At 42.8% G+C, this 27,258-nt stretch overlaps 1 protein-coding gene across 19 annotated transcripts in view; it reads right to left on the minus strand.

Moving 5' to 3' along the window:
* Positions 1-27,258, minus strand: part of APBB2 (amyloid beta precursor protein binding family B member 2) — a 487,722-nt gene that overhangs the window by 165,456 nt on the left and 295,008 nt on the right. For all 19 annotated transcript variants that reach the window (XM_068278493.1, XM_068278494.1, XM_068278495.1 and 16 more), the window contains one exon: positions 23,121-23,181. In XM_068278493.1, the coding sequence (XP_068134594.1) occupies positions 23,121-23,181 (61 nt within the window). The remainder of the gene's footprint in view (positions 1-23,120; positions 23,182-27,258) is intronic.

Consider the following 27,258-nt stretch of genomic DNA (forward strand, 5'->3'; position numbering starts at 1 on the left):
TCGATCACCTTTTCCACTAACGTCACTTCCTGCAACGCCGCCCACTAACTGGTGGGTGATCCCCGCCCTTTGCCTCTTAATCTATACTCTCCCCACCGCTAGGCCCAATACCCCCTTCCTGCCCGCTACCCCTCCAGCTCAGTGCCTCAGGCGGCAAAAAGTCTAGGGCCGGCTCTGAGGACATGTAAAAGAAAAAAATATAGTAGCTTCAACTACAAATCTTTTTCTGGGGCCCATGTTGAGGGTTGGATGAGTTGTTGAGGGTCTGATGAATTCAACCAAGTATCAGCAAATTCTGCAGCATATTAAAGTGTGAGAAAACTCTGACAAAACATTCAATAAAAATATGTTTTCCTACTTTTCATTACTTATACAGTTGCCATATTTGCTTTTGTGAACAAGTAATATTGCCCATTTACAAATTACAAGTTCCCAAAGTACAGTTTATCTGCTCTGAAAGCTGCCATTTCATTTTACTGCATAGCTGCTATATTTATATATTAATATCTATTTAGTGATAATTTCTCAACTCTGTCTGCTTCTCAGCTCCGTGCCGTTAAGCTTCAGCATGCTGCTAGCTGTATACTAATTGTAGCAACAGAGGAATGTAAACAAAATATCACGTTATCGCCTCTTCGGAAGCAGCCAGAAGCTGCAAGGAGCTTTCCTCTGATGAACAAAGTGCTGTGTTTAACTGTTTGAATGCTGTTCTGATACAACTTTTTTTTGTGGTAGTAGTTTTATGATATAAATAATTGTTTAGAACAAAGAGAAATGCTGAGTTTCATGCCACTTTAAGCATCAGTCACAAAGTTGAAGTTACGCAGGGGTTGGACATTCTTACCAAATAATAAACCAAAACACAGGTCATAATCTTCAAAGGTATTTATACAGAGAGAGAGAAATATAAAGTTCCGGAATGCTAGTCACAGGTCTTGAATATCATCAAATCTATGGGACGATTTGAAGCAGGTTGTCCATTTTTGGCAGCCATCAAATTTAACTAACCTGGAGAGATTTTGTATTGGAGAATGGTCAAAAATACCTCCGTCCAGAATCCAGACACTCATCAGAGGTTGTAGAAGAGCATATAGAGGCTATTATATTTGCAATAGGAAGCTCAGCTAAGTAATGATTCCATATTTCTGTCGGGGTGCTCAATTTTACGCACCTGTTCAATTTTGATATGATGCATATTGCATAGTATTTTCTGTTAAGCCAAGAAACATAGTTGCTTCTTTGAAAGCTGAGTTAATGATATAAAAAAAGATTAAGAGGGGTTCTCATACTTTTTCATATGACTGTAAATGCCTTACACTTATCTCCTGTCCCTGACTATTAACACTATCGGCCCACTACCCTATCCCCTAACACTAAACCTCCTAAAACTAATCCCAGCCATATCCTATTGCACTATCCAGCCTCCAATAGCTGGGCCCAGGCGCCCAATAAATTGCCTAGAACTGATATCTGGAGTGTGGGCTATATAAAAGCCAAGCCCCAGCAACAATATTGCTCAACACCCGCCATCCCTCCTCCCCTCTCTATAGAAGAGAACACATTGCTCAGCTGTATTCGAACAACATTTCTATACAGAGCTTATTCCTCAAACTGTTGCCCTAACCGACAACAAGGAAGTGCAGCAATAATCTGGCTTTACTGATCCTTGTGGCTTTAAGATCTAGAGCTGTAGATGATTGATCCATCTCCTCAGCATGTCTTACTTGAAGCAAGTATCAATCAAAAGGGGGGACAGTGACTCCTACTGATTTTAAGGCAGGATGGTCAAAGGCAATTTGTTATGGGAGATGAAATTAGGAGATCAGTTAAATAGTATATTAGCTGTCATTCTAAAAACTAAAAAAATAAATGATTTGGCTGCCTAATATGGAGATTTATACATCTCTGCTATTAGAAACAGCTAAAGAAAGTTTCATTTAGACTAGCATCTTTCCTTCACACATATCATCCCAAAAATGAGACTCAGGATAATTGGAATGAGGGCAGAGAGAGGATGCCTGCGGTGCAGCAGTAAGTACAGTAAGCCGGCTTGTGTTATGAAAAGGAACCTTCATCTCACGGGTGTGATGGAGATCTGTACTATTTTTCTCCTTTACAATCAGCAGTAATGAACAATTTCTATACTGTTGTGGCCAATGTTATATTATCATCCGAGTCATCAGGATAAAGGTAGACATACACCCCCTATTGCTACGCCCCTGGTAGCCAGAAGGACCTCCCAGTACAGGTAGCCAGATGTAGCCCCCTCCCTTCCATACAGAGTAGCAGCAGCAGCAAAGCATAAGGGAAGGGACTTACTTTTCCAGGCTCCACAGGTAATCTACTTTCTCCAGACATCCCTGTCTCTATAACTGGAGTGCCCTCTCTTGTCACGTAACGTGAGATAAAAGAGGGTGTTGTAGTGATGGATATGGGGGAGCCTGGAGATTGTAGATTGTTGGTAGAACATGGAGAGGTGAGTGACTTCTCTTATGCTCCACTGCTGCTACTCTGCAGCTTGGAGGACCCGCCACCGGTCTTCACGAGGCCCACTGTGGATCCATGGCCACTGACTCCAAGCCTCCGTGGCTATGGGCCCAATAGCAGTCAATATGGCTGCAAATTTTGTATTGCTGAATGCATTACAGAGTCAATGCAGCCAAGTTTTTGCCCCTATCTGCCTGTACAGTGCGACTGCTCACGGTCACTACACTCCTAGCCACCGCCTTCTCTGAATGACCAACTGTTCCTTTCTGATTTTCATGGCATTCAATGTATTTATCAAATCTAACATCGAATCTATTACATAATGCATACCTCCCAACTTTTGAGATAAGAAAGAGGGTCACTTAGGCCACAACCCTGGTACACCACTAGTCATGCATACCACAAAGATTTCATAAGAATTTTTTTTTTATAATTCAAACCACACTGGTCCCTTCTATCCTGGTTCATTTTCCTTCATATCAACATATAAAAATAAGAAATACTGTATATACTCGAGTATACATCTAAAAATTTAGATCTGACTCACTAAATCAAAGTATAAGGGTCGATTAACACATGAGTCATGGGCAACACTGAGCACACTGAGTAATGTGTGCACGATTAGTGACATTCCCATTTGCAGCAATTGGCACTTTCTTGATAAAGGGAATGACAAGAAAGCACAGGTCTGAAAGTCTTGGCCACAACAATTAACAAGGAAAGGGGCAGGGGGGAAACACTGCGAGAAGGAGAGTGAATAACTGCTGCACTTGGGGGCCTGGAGGAGTTATTGGCTGCACTTAAAGCGGAATATAACCCTGCATTTCAACTTTGCTCTAAAACATTATTTACAGTATATTATATGCAACCAGCATTTTTTTTTTACTAGACCAGCATTGGAAGGGTTACACAGGGCTTTAAAGTCCCTGGAGATTTCTGCAGACGCATCCGAACTTGAGTTAGATACTTTTTGTTTACATAAATGTATCTAAGTGTTTATTGTGACTCATCTCTCTCACTGAGAAGGAGTTGGAGGACAGCCAAAGAGTGTGTAACATTTCTAAATATATACATATAACTAAATAGAATGTAACTATCTGAACGTCTGCACGGAACTTAAAACCTCTGTGTTTAACCCTTCCAATGCTGGTCTAGTAAAAAAAAAAATGCTTTTTGCTTTTAATATGCTGTAAATAATGTTTTAGAGCAAAGTTGAAATGCAGGGTTATATTCTGCTTTAAGGGACAGGAAGTGTTAATGGCTGCAATACTGTATGCAGTGCAGCCATTAACCCCTCCTGGGCAACAAGTGCAGGTGTTAATTCTTCCAAATTCCCAAGTGCAGCCATTAACTTTGCTGGGTAGACTTGTACTTGAGTCAATAAAAAATTCCAGCTTAAGATGGTCAAATATTGGGGTTTACTTATACACAAGGTCCACTTGTATTCGAGTATATGTGGTATATCAATTTAAACGATGGGAACAAAGTTTAGAATCAATTAAACAAAAATACATATATTTCCATAGATCAGTACATAAGACCTGAAAGAGGGACACATGAGGAAGAAAAAGGGACAGAGGGAATGTGTTCCCAAAGAGGGACTATAGCTCCAAATGAGGGACAGTTGGGAGCTATGCATAATGTATGCCTGGCTTTTAGGCTGTAATGAATAGCGGAGATGCCGCTACGCGGTCTGGCGGCTGGGGGGCTGTCTCCGCGTTCAGACCGGCGGTTTCCGCACAGCAGCATGCGTCTGGTTTGTCTGAGCCTTCTAGTGCACATAGATGGAGAGCTACTTGCGCGCTGGGAGGCAGGACCTTTATGCCAGTAGGAGAGGGATCAGCTGATCAGGTCGATCAGCTGATCCCAGCGCAGCTGTTGATTGGCTGAGTGGCGCTGGGCGGCGCTGAGGAGAGCTGCACTATATATAGATCTCGCTGGTCAGTCTCAGGTTGTCTGCCGTTGTGAATACTTACGTGTGAGCACTCAGACTTCAGTCAGATCCTACAGTGTGTTAGAACCAGGTGGACCTGGGAATTCACACTTAGCCAGATTACGCTATTGTTATATGCTGTGTTATATCTTAGACCAGTTCCAGGGTGTTGAGACCAAGGACCTCACACCTAAGTTTAGGATTACTGTGTCATTGCTGTGTTATATCTTAGACCAGTTCCAGGGTGTTGAGACCAAGGACCTCACACCCAAGTTTAGGATTACTGTGTCATTGCTGTGTTATATCTTAGACCAGTTCCAGGGTGTTGAGACCAAGGACCTCACACCCAAGTTTAGGATTACTGTGTCATTGCTGTGTTATATCTTAGACCAGTTCCAGGGTGTTGAGACCAAGCACCTCACACCTAAGCTTAGGATTACTGTGTCATTGCTGTGTTATATCTTAGACCAGCTCCAGGGTGTTGAGACCAAGGACCTCACACCCGAGCATAGGAAACTGTGTTATTCCTTAGACTAGTTCCTGGGTGTCGAGACCAAGGACCTCGCACCCCAGACTAGGATTGTGCTTTATATCGGTTACGACCCTTCTGGCTGTCACTCATCCCTTGAGTGTTCAGTCTGGCTGTACTACCCGTGACACTATTCCCCCAAGTGTCAGTTAGCTGCAGGGACCTCCTGCTCCTCAGAGAGTCCTTCCTGCAGTACAGCCAGGGGCCTCTATTCCTTAGGAGTCCCTTAGCTGCAGTACAGTCTGATTACCAGGTTACCAGAGAATCACTGGCTGCCAGAATATCTCTATCCCCTCTGTTAAGGTGGTCTCTGGCCTGAGCTGCCTGTGTCTCCCGCCTCTCGGGAGATAGCCTACAGTTACACCAAACACTTACACTTCATTAGGTGTCCAGAGATTAGTCATACTTGTATTATTATAATCAAGTATACATCTATATCATTGATGATTCTGCAGATCATCAATGATCAGATTCTCTCTGTGTGCTGACACCAATCGTCACATAGGCATTGAATCCACTAGCAGTGTTTTTATAAGTGCTTGTGATTTTATATACGGTGACCAAACGTCCCGCTTTACCCGGGACGCGACCCGCCTTCTTGTACTGACATGTTTGCCCGCAGTGCGTTTATCTTGTACTGACATGTTTGCCCGCAGTGCGTTTATCTTGTACTGACATGTTTGCTCGCAGTGCGTTTATCTTGTACTGACATGTTTGCCCGCAGTGCGTTTATTTTGTACTGACATGTTTGCCTGCAGTGCGTTTATTTTGTACTGACATGTTTGCCCGCAGTGCGTTTATTTTGTACTGACATGTTTGCCCGCAGTCCGTTTATTTTGTACTGACATGTTTGCCCCCATTGCGTTTATTTTGTACTGACATGTTTGCCCCCATTGCGTTTATTTTATGCTGACATGTTGCCCGCAATGCGATTATTTTGTGCTGAAATGTTGCCCGCAATGTGTTTATTTTGTGCTGAAATGTTGCCCATTGTGTTTATTTTGTGGTGTCTGGGGTAACTGTTGCTGCATTTATTATTTAATGGTCATAGTTGGCTGTGTTTGCTGCTTTGGGGTTATGGCATACTATTAAATAGCATCACACAGTTTCTGCACACCTATGATGTGAATCCACGTTTGACCACATCACGGCGTAAACACTGCTTTCTTATGCCTCGCTGTTGCATCATTACGTTAGCTCCGCCCATAGAATGTCATGACCACGCCCATTTTTCGTGCGCGCTGCAGACACCAAATTTTTTGCCGCGCGCCGCACCCCCTATTTTTCGACGCGGCGCGCCCCCCCCCTCCCCCCCCCCCCCCCAATTCCCCCCGTCCCAGGTTGAGCCTACAAAAATCTGGTCACTCTATTTTATAAGCTCTTCCTAATGTAATGCTATGTGTGTGATCTCACTTGTGGGATGTGATTTTCTAAATACCACCAAAAGCCTGACATTAGCAAGAGCTATTCAAATCACAAGCACTTGGAAAATCACTGCTAGTTTGTCTCAGGCCTAATACTGCATCAGTGATCAAATGGACTGACTAATAATACCAGTGCAAACAACACACTAGGGTGAAAAAAGAGCATTTGCAGATAGCAGCTGACCAGAATTCTTGTATGACTATGCTGTTGAAATCTGATTGGTTCCCCTGGGTAGCTGTTGCATTTGTGCTCCAGCTCTGATGATGTATTTTTACAACAGGTACACAGCAAATAATGCTTTTTTTCAGTTAACAATAAAGCAGCATGTGTTAAACGGTACCAAATTAGGTATTTGCCATTTTCTTTGGTAATTACTACTAAGATTTACTGATTTTGACTACTCTGTTCATTCATTAGCTCAGTTGCTATGGAAACCACACTTTTGATATTTTTGGTAGTAAATTACCACTTGAATGCAGTAAATGGCATGTTTAGTTAAATTATTAAAATGCCACAAGCTCTATTTAATTCAATGACAACAGGATTTTTGCTGTAAACTATGAAGGCCCATTCACACTGCGTAACACACACAATATCCCATGTTATATGTGTATTTTAACAGATCTACAACTACTCCCATTATAACACATGCAGTATGTAGATAAATGCGTGTGCATCAGTGCATTCAAATTACAATGTGCATATTGTCAATGGCAAAAATCAAACACTTGGTTAGTGCCCTCTGTGCATTAACTATATGCATAAAAAACACATGGACATAGGGGTTGATTCACAAAAGTTACTTATTTTTCACCTTAACTGTAAGGAGTGCTAATGCAGGAGATAAACAAATAAGGGGATATAATTTATGAGATAAATAGATAAGAAGAGCTAAACCATGATTTATGTCAGTTAAGGAGAGTTATACAATGAATTGAGTCAGTTAAGGAGAGCTAAATCGTGAGTTAAAGAGAAACTCCGACCAAGAATTGAACTTTATCCCAATCAGTAGCTGATACCCCCTTTTACATGAGAAATCTATTCCTTTTCACAAAGGGATCATCAGGGGGCGCTGTATGACTGATATTGTGGTGAAACCCCTCCCACCAAGAAATTCTGAGTACGTACTCTTGGCAGTTTCCTGTCTGTGAACCCTGTTGCATTGTGGGAAATAGCTGTTTCCAGCTGTTTCCAACTGCCAAAACAGCAAGCAGCAACTACATCACTTGCCAACAGTAAAACTGGCACCATGTGATAAATGTCAGAATGTAAATCAGGGATTTAAAAGATTTTACAATGGGCAAACACTGACTAAATCATTTATACATAATTATTGTAAAAATGAAGCACTTTTTTATTACATTATTTTCACTGGAGTTCCTCTTTAAGTTAGATAAGGAGAAAGAAATTGTGGGTTAATAAATAAGGATAGATAATTTAAGAGAAAAGTTTTGTGAATCAGGCCCATAGTGTGAATGAGCCCTGAGCTGCTGTTAACAAATACAGAAGAGCGGCTCTATTCTGCCCCTATAACTAATGTCACCATGCCCGCCTTTATAATTAATGCAAATGTTAATGCAATAATACTACTTGTCACAAAAATACCACTTTACTATACTGTAAAGCAGCAACTTTATATAAATGACCACCACAGAAGAAACAGAGGACTGGTGTGGAAAGTCTGATATGACCCAATGTGATATATCTCTAGCAGTGAGATTTGGTGAATTTTAATTAAAGAGGAACTTCAGACTAAACAAACATACTGTCATTAAGTTACATTAAATATGTTAATTAAAATAGGTAATATAATCTCTTACCCACCCTTTTTTAAAAGAACGGGCAAATGTTTGATTTCATGGGGGCAGCCATCTTTTTGGTTGAAAGGAGGCGACAGGGAGCATGAGACACAGTTCCAACTGTCCTGTGTCCTGAGCACCTCTCCCAGCTGTGCGCACACTAGGCTTCAAATCTCAAATTAAAAAAAAAAAAATTGCACCAAAACAGCAGAACGAGACCAAACAACATCAGAAATCATGGGAAAAAATGCCTGGGCAGATTTCTTCTGTGCAGCTAAAAATGAGGCTTGGGTAAGAAAAAGAAGAAAAAAGTTCTGATGCTGTGAAACTGTTAAAGAAACAATAAGCCTTTTCAGTGCTGCGGAGCAGATTTTTAGTCCGGAGGTTCACTTTAATAATTATGAATGAGTGTTAATAAATATTTGAACGTTTATGATATCTATGAGGATTTATTTTTTACCATTTATGATGCTCCATGTGAATTATGGAAAGTCCATGCAGTGCTGATGCAGCCCCTCGATTTGTGAATATATCACAAGCTCACACTGGTCTCAGTGGTGGGGAGAATTCAGCACAGTAAACAGCCTAGGCTATGCTTCAGTGGAAGGGTGAGGCTACATACCAATATACAGCATTATAAAGCTATAGGAAGTGTTTCTGATGCTGAAACCAGAATGTTTAACCAGTGGGTATCCTGAATAATTTACTGAATTCTACTATATGCAAGGCTGGATTTTTGGAAAGGCAACAAGGGCACGGGCTTGGGTGTCTGTAGTCCAAGGTGGCATCTGGACATAGAATAGGGGTTGCTGCATTTGGAGACTGCAAATGAGGAGCAACACATGGAAGAATGGAGTTCCTGCTTAAGGAAAAAGTGTAACAAGAAAAAGTTTCCCTGGGGGGTACCCACCTTGGGTTGGGGAAGCCTCCGGATCCTATCGAGGCTTCCCCCATCCTCCCCGTGTCCCACGGCAGCGGCGAAAAAGCTCCCGGAACTGCGGGATGTAAATATTTACCTTCCCGGCTCCAGCTCAGGGGCTGTATTGGCTCTCTCGCTCGGAGATAGGCGGAAATAGCCGATTGCTGTCGGGCCGCTCTACAGTGCAGGCGCCTGCGTAGTAGAGCGGACCCGACGGAGATAGGCTATTTCCGCCTATCTCCGTGCGGAGAGCCGCAACAGCGCCACCCGCTGGAGCAAGGAAAGGTAAATAAATGTAACTTTGTCAGGCTTGTCGAGGGAGGATTGTCAGAGACTTCAGGGAGCCAGAGATGGATTGCAGCTACAGGGGAGGGGGAACCTCAATGGGACCCTGAGGCTTTCCCCTCCCGAGGTGAGTACCCTCCAGAGGAACTTTTATTTTGTTACAGAGTCTCTTTATGACAGTTGTACAGGAAAGAGAGGTGCTGCTGGAAACGGATAGGGAGGCAGCACATGGAATGGAGGGGGTGCTGCTGTACATGGAAGGGCAGAAACAATAAAGTTGGCCCAGGGGTTGGGTAAAGTCTAAATCCAACCCTGGTTAGTTGTTATGATTGCTCATTAAAGCATTAGGCGAATAAAATGATAGATTTATTTAGCTGCAGCTTCCTCTAGCCACAGGTAAGTCTCTGGCCATGGGAGCGCGACCGCAACTGGCGTGTCTGCCCACTCACACATATGCAGAACCCACTATCGGTGGCTGCTATGGAGGGGACCCCAGAAGAGTGGCTGAATGTGAAGCTGCGGCGAGGGACACAGAGGCTTCTATGGGCTGGTGGAAGCCCCAGGTAAGTACATCTGCAATAATTGTATTCGCCTCATGTATCCATTAAGAGTGACTGCACAACAGGATGCTCAGCCAACCAACTTGAAGGGCTGCTTCACGCAACAAGCACTTTCCTAATGCAATACTATGTGTGATTTTTAGAAGTGAGAACACACACATACCATTACATTAACAATGCAGTGTGAACCCGCCTTGAAGTTATCCATATTATTTTTAAATTCTACATAACACAGCAAATTGGTTCATATTTGATTTTATGCAGGATTAGCATGAAAAGAGAGGCATATACTGTATTCATTGCACAAGCGTAAGGAGACCATAACTAGAAGCATTTTCAATTACAATATTCAATCCAGTGCTGCCCTCTTGTGATCATTTTATATATTTCCAAAAGAGCTGCATAACTCTTTACTATCAATACTTCAGGAACCCACTAGCAGCGCTTTTGTAATCACTTGTGATTTGAAAAGCTCTGGCTAATGTAATGCTATGGGAATTTTTTAAAATCACATCCCTCATGTGGGATCACACCCACAGCATTATTTCAGCAAGAGCTTTTCCAATCACAAGCACTGAGAAAAGTGCAGCTAGTGAGTCCCAAGTCAAACACTGCTGTCTAATGGTAAGTATACGCTATTAGATGTGGTAAATGATCAATACATACCTACCTGATTATCAATGCCAATATCAATTGTATAGCACCTTCCCACATGCACTCAGCAGCGCGGTGATCTAACATCACCCACACCATCTCTCGGCTGCCCAATGTACCAAGCGAATACAGCTGTCACTCACAAACTGCTCTCCCCATGCCCCCCTCCCCCCGTGCTACACCAAAATCAATATACAGAGAATTACATTGGTAAATGAATACTGTAAAAAAATAATAATAATAAGCAATTTCATGAATTACCTTATTTTTTACTACAGGTCCTCTTTAATAAATCCCAGCTGTCCTGCGATGAGTTAAAATAAGTTCTTACAAAACACAAATACATTAACCTTCAAGCAATCCTCACTATGGCCTGAATAAGATCCAGGAAAACGTAAGTGAACCAGTAACAGTTGTTAAAAATACAGTTCTGTTTGCTAGTATTACTTTGTTTCTATAGCGTCCTTCTCCATTAGTTAACCAGCCCTAAATTCCTGCACACATAGGAATACCCTGATCCTAGGCACACACGGATAGAAGCTTTGACCAGGATAGCTAGATAATCGGGGGGGAAAGTGTGATTCATCAGACTACACACCCAGATTCTACTGTTCCACAGCCCACGTTTGCCATGTGATGGAATGTCTTCCAGTATATGTGCATCTAGAAGCTATACAAGGTTACATATATAGCACAGTTCTACATAATATTCCAGCTCAAAAATGATTAGACGCAGAACTTCCTAAGTATATTACACCGCAAATTTCTCAGGACTTGTGGGTAAAAAATGAGAATTTCTAAGGCCATGTAAGTTATTTTAGTAATTACATAGTTATTTTGGTTGAAAAAAGACATACGTCCATCGAGTTCAACCACTACAAAGCACAACACCAGCCTGCTCCCTCACATATCCCTGTTGATCCAGAGGAAGGCGAAAAAAACCCCACAAGGCATGGTCCAATTAGCCCCAAAAGGGAAAAATTCCTTCCCGACTCCAGATGGCAATCAGATAAAATCCCTGGATCAACATCATTAGGCATAACCTAGTAATTGTAGCCATGGATGTTGTTCAACGCAAGGAAAGCATCTAAGCCCCCTTTAAATGCAGGTATAGAGTTTGCCATAACGACTTTCTGTGGCAATGCATTCCACATCTTAATCACTCTTACTGTAAAGAACCCTTTCCTAAATAAATGGCTAAAACGTTTTTCCTCCATGCGCAGATCATGTCCTCTAGTCCTTTGAGAAGGCCTAGGGACAAAAAGCTCATCCGCCAAGCTATTATATTGCCCTCTAATGTATTTATACATGTTAATTAGATCTCCTCTAAGGCGTCTTTTCTCTAGACTAAATAAACCCAGTTTATCTAACCTTTCTTGGTAAGCGAGAGACCTTCCATCCCACGTATCAATTTTGTAGCTCGTCTCTGCACCTGCTCTAAAACTGCAATATCTTTTTTGTAATGTGGTGCCCAGAACTGAATTCCATATTACAGATGTGGCCTTACTAGAGAGTTAAACAGGGGCAATATTATGCTAGCAGCTTGAGTTTTTAGTGCAGGGACAGTTCATTTTATGTGCCCATAAGCATCAAAATAATATTATTGTAGATTGTATTTTCTGGCACCCTAGATTATAGGAACAAGCCTTACACAATAGGGTCTGTTCTGGCACTCGGAGTATAGTAAAGGATCACTGTTATGCTAACCCCAGGTGTCAGAATATGGAGCTTGCAGGCTAGTGATATATTATTTTACCACGCTGTATCCAAAAACATAATGAGAAGACCGCATTCTTTGGAGAAATCCCTGATGCTAGGAAAAATTGAGGGTAAAAGAAGAAGAGAACGAAAGAGGCTAAGATGGATAGACAGCATATGTGAAGCTATGAACATGCCTATACCCAGCTGAAAGAAGCAGTGATCAACAGAGACATCATGTAGAAGTATATATGGTCACACAGAGTCGGAATCAACTGAACAAATGAGGAGGAGGAGGATGCAAAAACACCATATACACAGGCTCTACAAGTTCCAATGTGCGCTCCACCCCCCCATCCATCCCCTCCCCACAAATTGTGCCCACCTTAACAGAGGTAGCAACTGTGCCCCCAGTATTCGAAGTCCTCCTGCTCGATTCAGATAGTCTTACGTGCCCCCAGTATTAGGTAACCCCCCCAATATAGTCAGATATGCTACCAGTATTAGGTCCTCCTTAGTTTAGATAGCCAGATATGCCCCCACTATTAGGTAGCCCACCTGCCCAATATAAATAGTTAGATGTGTCCTCAGTATTATGTAGCCCCCCAGTATAGCTAGATGTGCCCCCTGCAGTGGTTGGATCTTCCTGTTCAGTAAGCCAGCACGAATTCAGTAGGAGATCTTGGGCAAGACTCCCTAACACTGCTACTGCCTATAGAGCACCTATAGTGGCTGCAGCTCAAGCGCTTTGAGTCCTCCAGGAGAAAAGCGCAATATAAATGTTATTTGTCTTGTCCGTATTAGGTAACCCCCATCCACAGTTTATCCAGATGTGCCCCCTGTATTAGGTAGCCCCCTCCCCAGTATAGCCAGATGTGACCCCTACCCAATATAGACAAATGTGCCCCCAAAATTAGGTAGCCCCCTACCCATATGCAGAGTAAGCGGTGCACACTGAGTGATCTGAAATACCTATGTCAGCACATCTCGGCACCGCAGGGATCCCTCTTCAACCTGTCACACAGTTGCAGCATCCCCTCTCTGACTTCTCCAGTGGCGCACGTAATGAGAGGCACCACTAGAGGGAGTCAGAAAGGTGATGCTGTGATTGTACGATAGGGTGAAGAAGGATCCTGGAAGCACCAAGACAGATAACTATTCCAGCTTGCTCCGTGCGCACCACTACTCTGCATATGGCTGGGTGGGGAGCCCTCAGGGTTTTGCACCAAGAGGTTAGTGCCTCCTGAGCCTTTGCCTTGGCCCTGTGCACAGGCACAATATGAGCTGATCCCTGTATTGAGTAAGGCCCATTTTCACTGGAGTGAAACATCCGTCTCGAAGATGTGTATCCAGTCCCTGAAAAATCTGACTTACAGCTAAAGTAAAATTTTCAGACAGAAAGAGAGCCACTCTTGCAGCGATGTTCCCTCCTATCAACAACCAATTCCATCCTCTTAAAGGACTTCAGAGGTGAAATTAAAAATCTATGTTTTACTCACCCCGTGCTTTTTTCAGCTCTGAGTAGAAGTCTCAGTCCCTCACCGCAGCCCTGGTCCTCTGCAGTGTCCCTGCTGGCCGCCCACAATGATGGCAATCTGTCGGCGGGGTCAACTCTTCGTCACCTGTGCGGGACATTTTTCATTTCTCCTGCGAAGTCCTTTAACAGTAGGAAATTGGGCGGGGAAGAGGAGAGAATGGAGTGTGATAGGGGAGAACATCGCAGTAAGTCTGGCTTTTCCTGTCTGTAAATTTTACTTTAGCCAAATTTTTCAAGGAGTTATTATGGGAGTCGCGAGGAATGAGGAGAGGAACGAACTATGCACAGATGTATGTGGATCCATCGAGAACATATCTCACCTTAACTCAGGTCAGGTGTCAGTTTACCAGGTAACCTGCCCCTAAAATAGCCACAGATACTCATCCCTTACACCCTTAATCTATCCCGACACCACTGAAGACCGCATCACCACAGCCTCTGCTCCAAACAGACTTGCATTGCTATCGCTTTCATTTTAGTGCAGGAGTGGATAGAGGATGACAGAGGAGCTCACCCAGGCACAATTTCTGCTTTACAGTTATCAGAGCCGCTTATCACAGGGAGAACTACTGTTGTTAGAACGGAGTTCCACTTTAACTCATAATATTGTGATCCCTCTAACATGCCTCAACAGAAAATAGAGAAACATAATAATTCCTTACCCTGCACTGTAATATAACAAATCAGTTTACTTAAGTCTGGAACATGGCAGATACTGCATTATTTATCTGCAGTTCCCTTGGTGGCTGGAAGTGTATGGCATGCTGCCAGTTCTTGCTGCAAGCAGCCAATATTTAAGCACTGCAGTCTCTGTCACTGCCACAGACTGTGCTGCTGGGCATCATGTCACACCACCAACCCTGAAAATACATCATCATACACAGCACATTATCATCATTATTATTATGGTCTATTTACATAGCCCTGACATACTGTAAACACTTAAGCACGCAGTCATTTCACTGACTGTCCCTCAAGGATCTCACAATCTAATGCCTACCATAATAATAGTGTGATGCCCCTATCATAGTCTAAGGCCAATTTGGGGGAACCAATTAACTTACTATGTTTTTGTGATGTGAGAATAAACTGTAGTCCATGGAGAAAAAACGTACGCAAAGCCAGGGAGAACATACAAAATAAGGACGTCTTCACAACCCTCTCGCTAAAGCAGGGATGTCGAACTCCAGTCCTTAAGGGCCGGGGGTCCTCACACATTTTTAGCAAAGCTCAAATTAATTGATAGGATGGAATCAGGAATGGTGTGGTACATCAAGCAGAAAACACTTCTACATTTCTCAGTCCATTCTAAATGCTGGCATGGGTATGCTCAGAGCTGGGACAAGGTCTTCCAGCACCCAAGGCTGAGACACCAAAGTGCGCCCCTCCATCACTCCCACCTCAGCCATCACACACTGATTGCTAATAGACTAAGAGGAGCCCCAGCCCCCCCAAACACCTTAATCTTTAGTTATCTGGCTTGCTGTCACTGCCATGTATCCCCTTTTCCTATTTCTCTCTGCTGTAAGCACAATAGGATAATGATAGCTGAGTGAGTTGTGCACACGCTCCTACACTGCACCCTGAGGCTGGAGCCTTTCTTACCTCTGACTCAGCCCGGCCCTGGGTATGCTCCTCTAGGACTGGAGTTAGGTACACCTGTGCGCTAAAGGGTCAATTTAAAGGACCTGAATTAATAAGCCAAAGGACTGCAAACTGACTCCAGGTGATCACCAGGCAAGATACCATTATATCCTGCTTAGCCAAGATTTGAACTGAAGAACTAGTGGCTATCCAATGTGTTCGTATGTTTACAAAGTGTAGTCAGCAGTCAACAAAGCCTCTTTAATCCCTCTCATCCCTGCAGGTTGTGTATCAGAGGGGAAAAACCAGTGGCTGTGAGGTTCCACTGACTGATCAATGCCAATTTGTATGACTCTCAGAATCACTTTCTATTCGATTTAAAATTACTGTACGAGGTACAAAGAACCAGAGGCGTTCCTATCATAGGGCGCAGGGGGACGTGGCGCACCGGTTGACTGACAGTCAAGGGAGTGTCACCAAGCCCCCCGGCCCCTACAGCAGCAGAGCAGCAAGGAGGGGAAGAAGGAGGGGCAGTGGGGACAGCGGCGGTGAGTTGGGCCAGAACCCCCTCCCCTCACCTGGGTGCCCTCCTTCTTCTCTCTTCCTCTCCAGAATAGCGGTGGCAAAGAGGCGCGGTGGGCGGGCAGAGAGTTACTCACCTTCTAATGTTTTTTTTTTGTATAGAATTCTATCAGAGATGAGGACTTATACTGAAGCTATGCGCACATGCTATGCCACCATCATTTGAAAATTAATGATTCCTGGCGAGCGAACGATGTTTGATGACAACATGGCAAATTTGAATTCAACGATGGCACAACAATGGTCTACTGATGGAATTATTAGCAGTAGCTCAATCTGAGTAGAGTACGTGACCAATCATGCACAAAGATAATTGTTATTTTTCTTGATCGAAAAAAAGGATTATTTTCAATTCGATCGTTTTGGTCAAATAAACAGGAAAATGTAATGTTTTTATTGTACCCGGTATGGGAACCGTTAGGGTGGCCACTAATGATCCAATCTTTTTCATCCAATCTTACCAAATCTATGTAGTAGAAGGGTAAATTGTGTGAATATACTGAATGGATACTTCAGGCAGTTACCTTATATTACATAGAAATGGTAAGATTGGATGAAAAAGATTGTATCATTAGTGGCCAGCTTTACACAGATTATCGCAGATCGGCCAGGATGGATTGGTCTACGACGTAACGTAAACTCTATGTGGATTATAATTGTGGTCTGTGTGTTTTTGAGATCATTTAGTGCATATTTTGCAACAATATTGGAACAATTTATCATTTTCTTACCGTAGTAGTTTGTTTCAAATGATTTATTAAACGTGTACATAGCTTTACTTAATGTGTCCCATTTCAACATATAGATACGTTGTTTTTTTATTGTAATGCAGATAATCTTTTCCACCGGCCACATTTGAGACTGCGTTTTTCAGATCATTGCGATTTGCTGACCGCAAAGGCACCACTATTAACATGTGCCCATTTTCCACCTCTGGGCTTCCTTTGCTCAATTGCTAATGAACTGCAAGCTGCATTTCCTGTGCATTTAGCCTGTATTCAGGTTTTTAATACCCACCGCGAATTGCCACTAAAACCGCCTTCAGTTTTACAATGAAAATTGCTATGGACATTGTGGCACATTTTTGGTGAAAAGGGGGCCGATTGTGTGTTAAGTATGCAAGACTTAATGGAATGTGGGCTACAACCCTAAATACTTTATGAAAGTTCATCTATGTAGAATTTACACAGTGTTTCTGTATGGGGTGGTGTCAGATGTTCCCTATGGCAATCCTTTTCATGCACAGGCATTTATGTATGGCGCTCACGCAGCAGATGTGATTGCCACAATCACATCTAAGAACTGGACTCATATGCAAGGATTACATGCCCATGGCATGGCACAGTGATATTTACTCATTATGCTGTTAATGCCATATTAGAAAATAAGTAAATATTGCAATGCTACGCCATAAAGATCCAATCCCAGCATCTCCAATTCTGGCTGCACTCATGTGCCAAATAAATAACAATGAGGATCCTAACCAGGTATCACTTTACTAATGTTTACTACACCCAGGCCCGGACTTACCTCACAGGAGCCTATAGGCACAAATGTCCTGGCACCTTAAGACTTCACCCTCCATAAACCCACAAACGCCCGCCGAACCGTACAGCAAGTGTCCTGGCTGGTCCAGCTGTCCCTTCTCCCTTACTTTTCTTTCCCGTCATAGGTAGCTTCATGGGCCCTTAGTATTAGGTAGCCAGAAATTCCCTCAATATTAAGTAGCTAGAGGTGCCCTCAAGTATTAGGTAGGTAGAGGAACCTCAGTATTAAGTAGCTAGAGGTTCCCCCAAGTATTAGGTAGCTAGAGGAACCTCAGTATTAAGTAGCTAGAGGTGCCCCCAAGTATTAGGTAGCTAGAGGAACCTCAGTATTAAGTAGCTAGAGGTGCCCTCAAGTATTAGGTAGGTAGAGGAACCTCAGTATTAAGTAGCTAGAGGTGCCCCCAACTGAAGGGAGATGTTGTCAGTGGAATGCCGAGAGCTGGGTTACACTCTCATCAGGGCTCTGCATAGGGAAGGAGGGAGGGAGGCGCTTGGGGAGTGGAGTGAGCCGCCTTTCCATCATCAGGCGCCTGTAGGCATGTGCCTACAGTGCCTTATGGTAAATCCAGCCCTGACTACACCCCCACTGTTCCCCATTGTAGTTAGTGTAGACTTCTCAATGACAAAACGTTTAACATTATGAAAACAGCTTCCCTATTTTCACAAATGAAAATGACATCTTTTCTTCACTCAGTGCCAGGTTTCTCGTTAGCCTGCTTCACATTACATTGATTCGAGTTAGCAATGCAACAGGGCTGTGGATGAGTCAGTTTAATTACATGCTAGAGGGTGTTAGTAAATGAGTAGATTAGTTGCTCCAAATGTAATGCTTTACCCAGCATCTTACTGCCTGAACCATTTCTTAATGTCAATGAGCACAATATTTCATTCAGAGCAGCACTTCTTCCATTCTATAGAAACAGTAAAATGTAACCAATAAAGAAAGGCGATCCTCACATACACATTCCATTCTCTTGACAAACTATACTATAAAATGGAAACTGCTCCCAAAAAAGCAATAAGATATGCAAGAAAAGTCAGTGGTTAGATAAATTATCATGCGATGCCTAATCTGTCTGTATAACTCTTTACTCTGGACACAGCCATGTTAAATAAATATTTAGCATCAAGTCCATACAGCCCTGTTATTCATCAACATTGGTAGCATGAAATTAAAGGGGAACTCCAGGTTCCTCATACATTGTTACGGACCCTCCTCTGATTTGGTACACTTTGGACCTTTCACACTAAATCTGTTGTGTTTCATTGCAATGGTTAATGTCCTCACATCCAACACAATGCAATGATATTTCTATGGAACGTTCACATAGGGTGCAATGCTGTTGGTCCCTTCTGTAAGAATGAACAAGAACGATGGCACAAAAAGTTCCAGAGTGAGCAGGAGGAGCAGGCTGTATATGCGGGGGTTAACTCACCTAAGCTACCACCTCCCTTCCCATGCAGTCCATCTTCTTACACTTCTGCCTTCTTCAGAGCAGAAGTTCCAGTAAAAAAGGCAGAACTATTATACATATACCAAAAAGTCCCCACCCATTAGCCAATCAGCAAAGAGCTTATGAGGTGGCAGACCTGATGGGAAAATTCTCCACAACACACATTGTCCCATCCACAGAGACGCACACCTCATGTCATTGGCTCTTGCAAAGTCAAAAAAATCACTGCATATTGTACCACCAAGGCATCAATGGCAACGACAGAGGCGGACCTTATGGCAGACCTGATTTACATACCACAGGTATACTCCCATGGATATGCACTTATTGCGCCTTTATTGTGGATGATGGGAGAGTGATATAAGATGGGTAAGTCTATAGAACAATGAGTCAGCCCCACTTCTCACTCATTTTAGTTTATTATTCATCAGAAGAGGCAGCCAATGACCTCATGGGGGCGTGTCCATGGAAGTATACCTGTTGTAAGAAAATACTGTTACAAATCAAATACATTTTATAAATGTAAATAGAATAGCAGAAGGAATTGACTTTATGTAGAAAATGGAAACTAAAACTACATATATACCTCCAGGATGGGCCATATAACAGATGCTTTAGGTGTCCTTTAGGATGTGTACCACCAAAAACATAATTTCTGGAATCCCTTGCTCATCCCTACTTGCTGATTGGCAGCGGCTATGGTCTAGGGCATTTCAGGATAGCTCAGCTAATTAAGATCAATACTTGTATAACATTGACCAAATCTGAAAAACTAATTTAATGGGTCTGCTCCCTGCCATTAATGATGAGTATTTCGTACTACAGCAGAGTTTCCAGTATCTGGTGCCCGCAGGGATTGCCCGCGGGATTGCCAAAAAAAAAAAAAAAAAAAAAAAAAAAAGCAATAACCCCAGTACCCCTGTACTCAGAGTTGGTAATAGCTGCACTGGGGCCCTGGGGCAAAAGTAGCCGAGGCAGTAGTGACAGGCAGACTCATCCATCCTCTGAATTCCAGTCGCTGGAAGTCCCATGTGTCTTCTCTGTAGTGCAGTTGCTCTTCACTTCCTGCTTCTCACAACAGGCACTAGAGCCCAAACAGAGAAGGCGGAAGTGCAGAGCAGCAACACTAGAGAAGACAGACGGACCTGCAATGCCTGGAACTCGGGCGAGGTGAGTGTGTGCCTGTCACCACTGTCTCGCAATGCTCTCTCTCTGTGTGTGTGTGTGTGTGTGTGTGTGTGTGTGTGTGTGTAGGTGGGTGGGGTTGAAGGAGATCATTTAGTGAAGTGGTGGCAGACACTTGGGGGCCCCCTATGGATTGCCCCCATTGCCCATATGGTAGTGCCGGCCCTGCCTGTGCTAAATACAATATTCACCAAGTGCCTAGCACCTTCTTCTAACCTTCCTGTCGCCTGTAGCGGCTTTCTGAGGTCCTCAGGCACGGCTCCCGGCGTGTCATGCGACATGGATGCCGGAAAGCCGCTAGGAGCGACCGGAAAACTAGAAGACGCACTGGACACGCAAAACCACCAGAAATCAGTCCCCGTTATCCACTCAGGCATGCCGGTTAGTTCTGACTTCCGGTTGCCTGAGTTCCGGATAGCGGGACTTTGCTGTAGCCACAATACTTTCTATTGTCTGTGGCTTTCACTGCTAATGATAAACCTGCCTGATCAATTATTTCTGTAACTGTAAAGGTAGAATTTTATATATTTCATATTCTGGTGAGGCAGTGAGGCCATCTACTAAACATTTTGAAAAACAATAAAATCTTCAGCATCTAATTACTACCAAAGCACAAAACGTTTTAAAGAGAAAACAAAAGAGAATCAGATTTAAAGCCCAATCCAATGAAACGTCATTGAGGTCTGTGTATAGAGTTCAGTTACAGCGATTAGCCACAAGGTGGCAGGAACAATCTGTGCTGGATGTATATGGAAGGAAAGGCATAGCAGCTACATTTTTTAATGGGTGATGAAAATCATTTTTACTCCTTCAGGTCAGCTGCAGTTGCTGTTTTGCTGACCTGATGAAATAAAAAGCAACCTATAAAATGTGAGCATGTTACATGACAAAATCAATATTACTTCTACAAAGTTGTGTTAATAAGAAAATGTGTATTTTATAAAGCACATCACTCTAATTTGCGTTATTTGCAAGGCGAAACAACTGCCTGCTAATTAAGCAGTTTAGCAAATATTTTAAGTGAAACAAATGATATATTCAAGGAAGGCCTGTATGCAAAGACAATATATTTTTTATTCACTAAAGTGAAAAAGGGACAGCTAAAATAGGATTTAGTGCAACTGGCAGCAGTATTTGTCTTTGGCATTCATATGCATATAAAATCTGTTTGGGTCTCATGTGTACAATGTAGCAGCACATACTCTCCGGATACTCTCTGTGTCCAATGTAAAAAACCAGATGAACTTATCAGATTTCCTCAGAGAAAAGGTACTTATGGCACTATTAGGGGCGTTTTGAAAAAAAAAAAAAAAAAAGTTTGGAATTTAAAAAATTATATATATATATATATATATATATATATATATATATATATATATATATATATATATATATATATATATATATATATATATATACATATATTTCTTCTTCATGGCAATATAATTATACAAGAGGTGGAGCTACAAGACAAATAACATTTATATTGCTCTTTTCTCCTGGCGGACTTAAAGGGGAACTTCAGCCTAAACAAACATACTGGCATCAAGTTACATTAGTTATGTTAATTAGAATAGATAGGTAATATAATCTCTTACCCACCCTGTTTTAAAAGAACAGGCAAATGTTTGTGATTCATGGGGGCTGCCATCTTTGTCATGGGGGCAGCCATCTTTTTGGTTGAAAGGAGGTGACAAGGAGCAGGAGACACAGTTCCAACTATCCTGTGTCCTGATTACCCCTCCCAGCTGCACATGCTAGGCTTCAAATGTCAAATTCAAAATGTAAAAAAAAAAATTGCACCAAAACAGCAGAACGAGAACAACAAAATCAGAAATCCCATCATGCTTTGCACAGCATCAGGGGAAAAAAAGCCCGGGCAGTTTTCTTCTGTGCAGCTAAAAATGAGGCTTGTATAAGAGAAACAAAGTTCTGATGCTGTGAAACAGTTAAAGAAACACCAGGCCTTTTCAGTGCTGCTGAGTCGATTTTTAGTCCGGAGGTTCACTTTAAAGCGCTTCAGGGCTGCAGCCACGTAGGGCCCGTTCAATGGGCGACCAGGATCATTAGGGAGCCTTGCCAAAGACTCCTTTTACATACTGGCTTGAGCTGGGATTTGAACCCTGGTCGTGAATCATGATGACAAAACGAAATGGACGTTTGATCTGGTACTAAAAAATTAATAGACTTATTCATAAAGCCTCTTTCCATATTTTTGAGCAGCATCCTCTAGTGGCAGGGATGTGTACCTGCTGTCTGATGAAAATAGGATAAGGGCAATACAATTTTAATTCATGGAGCAGTGATCTTGTTTATTTTTTTATATGAATTATCTATAGCCTAGGTTCTCAACAGGTGGTATGCATACCCGGGGGGTATTTCTGATGGATCCAGGGGGTACTTGGGCTTGATAATGTTAATAAAGTACTGTTTAACAAATTGAGAGTTTCATAAAATGATAAAATTCTATATAAACAACACCAAATTAGTATTTTAGCTAATTAAAAACAATCGCAAACACTTAAAAATTATTTAGAAACAAATACCATGTCATATTATTTTATATATCTGTGTCAAGGGGTATTTGAGAAAATCTTTTCCATACTAGGGGTATTTGATTAACGCTGTGTTTCAAAAAGGAATGTTGAAAAACACCTGCACTAAAAACTGTACAATTGATATTTAAACTTTACATGTTTTCAGTTTTATCAATGGCATTGCACAGGACTATTTACACAGACGTTCAGTACATGTCTCCAAGGCACAGGTGTACTAGATTCCGTACTAGGCCAAATAAATATTTTCATTACTGTTTCTTTTTCCATCATGTCACCATGGTACTTCATTATACCTCATAACTAGTGCTACAAGCATAATGAGCTTCAGTCATGCACACAGTTCTAGTGAATGGGGAAATGTCATAGTCATATCATGTGTCTAACCTTGGCTTCAGGATCACTGTTGATGCTGGATGAGTCCTCTTCATCTGACTGAGGGCCATTTCTGAGGAGAAAAAATATGTAAATATGTTTAATAATCTCCTTTTGTAATCATTCAATTGCCTTTAGAAAAATGAAAGCAGACGCAAGCACCGATGCCACAGTTGGCATAATTCTGGTACTAAAGTGATGCAAAACACTTTCCAGAAACAATGTCATTAAAACTAATGCCATTTAATTCTTGGTACTTCAGTACATACGGCTGATTCCAGCTATGCCAGCAGTCTATAGAAAAGTAATGTGGTGGTGGTATCATGGAAGGAAGGGTAGTCCAGCAGGGTAGGTTCCCAGCTGTGATTTAATTCAGGGATGTCTGTCTCACTGATCTAAATGAAAGCAAATTATACTCTTATTAGCTAGAACGTGTTATACTGTATGAAACGTGTTTGTATGGTTGGTAATATATGCAACACTTGATCAATCTACACAACGGCTCAAAGTAATTTAACTAGGGGCCTTGCAGTAACCCCTAACTTTCATAATAGACATTACAATTTTACAGGTTTAATTGTATTGGTGAAAAATACATAACCAGAGGATGATTGGCAGTTTACAAAATACAAACTACAGAGGCAAATTGAGGTGTGTTCCCTATTACAGTTTAGAACAGAGAGGCGCAGGTGGGGGCAATCATGACTTTTGTATCGACTAGCAAATTACTGCTGTCCCACAATGTTGTTCATCAGTTAGCTGTGTAGAATGACTAAGCCGCCAAAACAACCACCATTCTTCTACTATTGCGGTTTCCTCAGCAAGGAACCTCCCACTTGTCCTCCACTAATTAGTCAAGTAGGTCCTAACAGCAAGACCGCAGCCCAAAACAAGCACCAAGGATAATTTTGGGATAACATTTTTACACATCCGTTTGGGCCTTAGGTCAGAAGTACATTCATTTATCAGAATTACATCTTACTACCTAACTGTCCTTGGCTGCGGATTACTAGCTGCGCGGTTAGAATGAGCGTATGTCTCGGAACACAATGAATATCTGCTAATTGACAATGATGTGTATGTGCTCTTTATAGGAACAGTAATGATTCTAGCTGTGCATGTGTTCAATACATAACAATTAAAGTGACATGAAGTAATGCTGGCAAGGGGGGATATCCATGTATAGATTATTGTTCCTTGTTGCGGGAAAATGAGTATGGTGGAATGAAATGATGACAGTTACAGAAATAGAATGCCTGATTAATACATTACCATACATTATTCTACACATAACAGACTGCAAATTCTGAATACGGGTTTTCTCTTCAGTGCCTTGAAGCTCTGTCTCTTCCTCCTTCTCACCAACCAATGAAATTACAATATTGATAAATTAAGTGCTCTCATTGGTTTGCAGGTGAAAGGAACAGGAGTGTGGTGCCAGATTGTGGGGCTGTGTAGGATTAACCACCCTGGCGTTCTATTAAGATCTCCAGGGCGGCTGCATGAGGGTTTTTTGTAAATAAAAAAAAAACTATTTCATGCAGCCAACTGAAAGTTGGCTGCGTGAAAGCCCACTAGATGGCGCTCCGGAGGCGTTCTTCTGATCGCCTCTGGCGGCCAAAATTAACACGGAAGGCCGCAATGAGCAGCCTTCCGTGTTTGGCTTCTCCTGTCGCCATGGCGACGAGCGGAGTGACGTCATGGACGTCAGCCGACGTCCTGACGTCCGCCGCCTCCGATCCAGCCCTTAGCGCTGGCCGGAACTATTTGTTCCGGCTGCGCAGGGCTCAGGCGGATGGGGGGACCCTCTTTCGCCGCTGCTCGCGGCGGATCGCCGCAGAGCGGCGGCGATCGGGCAGCACACGCGGCTGGCAAAGTGCCGGCTGCGTGTGCTGCTCTTTATTTCAGCAAAATCGGCCCAGCAGGGCCTGAGCGGCAGCCATCGGCGGTGATGGACGAGCTCAGCTCGTCCATACCGCTAAGATGGTTTTAAAGCACACCTGACTCCAGGTAATACATACTTATGATAAGCACAGAGGTATGTTCCTCCGTGATCCACAAACCTCTGTGTTTTCTGTTCCGCTCCTCATTTCCTAAGTCCCCATGATCATTCCTTGAAAATTTGATTTTTGGCTAACGTTAATTCTTCAGACAGGAAGAGGCAGGCTTGCAGCGATGTTCCTTCCTATTACTGTCCCATTCCCTCCCTTTCCTCGCCCCATTCACTCCCCTTAAAGGGGACCTGAACTCAGAACATCCTCTCTGCTCTAAAAGATATGTAACAGCATAATAACCTTTAAAAGAAAACATTTCTTTGTTACAGCTGATTCAAATCCTGCAGTAAATCTGCACTGTTTCTACTTCCTGCTTTTATAGAAGTGATATATATTAACATCCAGTGTTTACCAATTACCTCTCTGCCGTGGCACAACAGGAATCAAATTACAACTTAAGCTTAGTCTCAGGTGAGGGGGAATAAAGCTAAATACCCACGTCACGATTTTCCCACGACCGTTTTTTTTTTAGCGCCGAGCGGTCGTTTCCGCGATATCGCAACGTGGGTACAGGAGCATGACCACGCAACGCCGCTTAGCATCACAATTTCGACCGACAAGATTCCTGACGACTCCTGCACAAAGTACCGCGATCGCTTGAAGTCTCGTTCACTCTCAGTGTAGAGCGTCACATGAAGTCGTGCGCACCCGCCGACAGGAAGAGGCGTTGCTGACGACCGTCATCAAGGGGAGGTCGCAGGAACCTGGCGGGCGGCGAGTAGGCAGCTTCAGACAGGCTAAACTCTCTAAATACATAAAGGGTGCATTTCTATAGGTTTTTCTTCTGTTCTGTGCAAGAGTTCAGGTGCACTTTAAGAGGAGGAAATGGGAAGGTAATAGGAGAAAACATTACAGTAAGCCTACTTCTTCTTATTTGAAAATTAGATTTTTCAAGGAGTGACTACGGGCAACAGGGGGGAAGGAGGAGAACAGCAGACAATTCACAGAGGCAGGGCAGGCGCTACCATAGAGGCAAAGGGGGCAATTGCCCTAGGGCCCCAGAGCTTGTAGGGGCCCCCAAGATGTCCCCCCCCAACTTAACTGTTGTTCCCAGGTGCCCCTGCAGAGTCTTCGGCTGAGCCAGGTGGTGTCAGTCCCTGCCTCGGGGTCTTTGGGTGAATATTTGGCTACAACAAAGGGTCCCTACTGCAGATTTTTGATTGGGGGGTGTCTATTGGGGGGGGGGGGGCCTAAGTAATTTTGCCCAGGGGCCCCATTGTTTCTAGAACCGGCCCTGCACAGATGTATGTGGATCCAGCATGATAGGCACCTTTACCTCAGGTCAGGTATCCTTAAGAGACTCTTCTTCATTTCCCATAAAAACCAGTATGATTCAAATGTTATACATCATCTAGTCACACATTAACCTTATTAGCTTGTTTCAGCTTGATGGTTACAAGCAGGGATGGGACTGCTGGTGGTCACCCTGTGTAGCATATATACATTGACAAAAGCCCCACTCATTTTCATCTGCAGAGATCAGAGAGAGGTCATGCAAGTCTAGTTGTAGGGAATGTGCTGACTGTGTTACCTGCAGATCATCCATGCATAATTAAAGCAGGCTGCTCAAAGCAATAATTACTTTTTTTTTCTTTTTTTTATTTCAACGAGACTTTTTTTTTTCTTAAATAAATCAATCTTTTTTACTTTAAAAAAAATCTTCTGTAAATGGCAAATATCTAAAATCATTCAAAGGAGCATCTTACTGAGTTATACAGTCTCATTCATGGCAGTTGTCACACTACACATCCACCACCACCAGGGAACACAGGTTCCTCTGAGACAATAAAGTCAGCTACAACCGTGTGCCGCGAATGTCAGTAAGAGCTCTCCTCTAAATGATTTTGAATGTGCTTAGAGGAAGGGCTGTCTTTTATAGAGAAATATTTCAAAAACAAAAACAGGTGAATTATTAGGAAAATCGGGAAATAAGCGTATGGGATGTAGCCTATTTTTTTTTTGGTCCTATGTGTAAAATGTCTCCATGGCTTTGCGCAGCAGTGTCTGTACCCCCATGACTCACCAGCATGCGACATGGATTTGAACATGCCAGTAGGAGACTGTAATGCAACACTGGTTTAACAGAGTCCTCATTA

The sequence above is a fragment of the Hyperolius riggenbachi genome, chromosome 1 (genome assembly GCF_040937935.1).
Source record: "Hyperolius riggenbachi isolate aHypRig1 chromosome 1, aHypRig1.pri, whole genome shotgun sequence".
NCBI lineage: Eukaryota > Metazoa > Chordata > Amphibia > Anura > Hyperoliidae > Hyperolius > Hyperolius riggenbachi.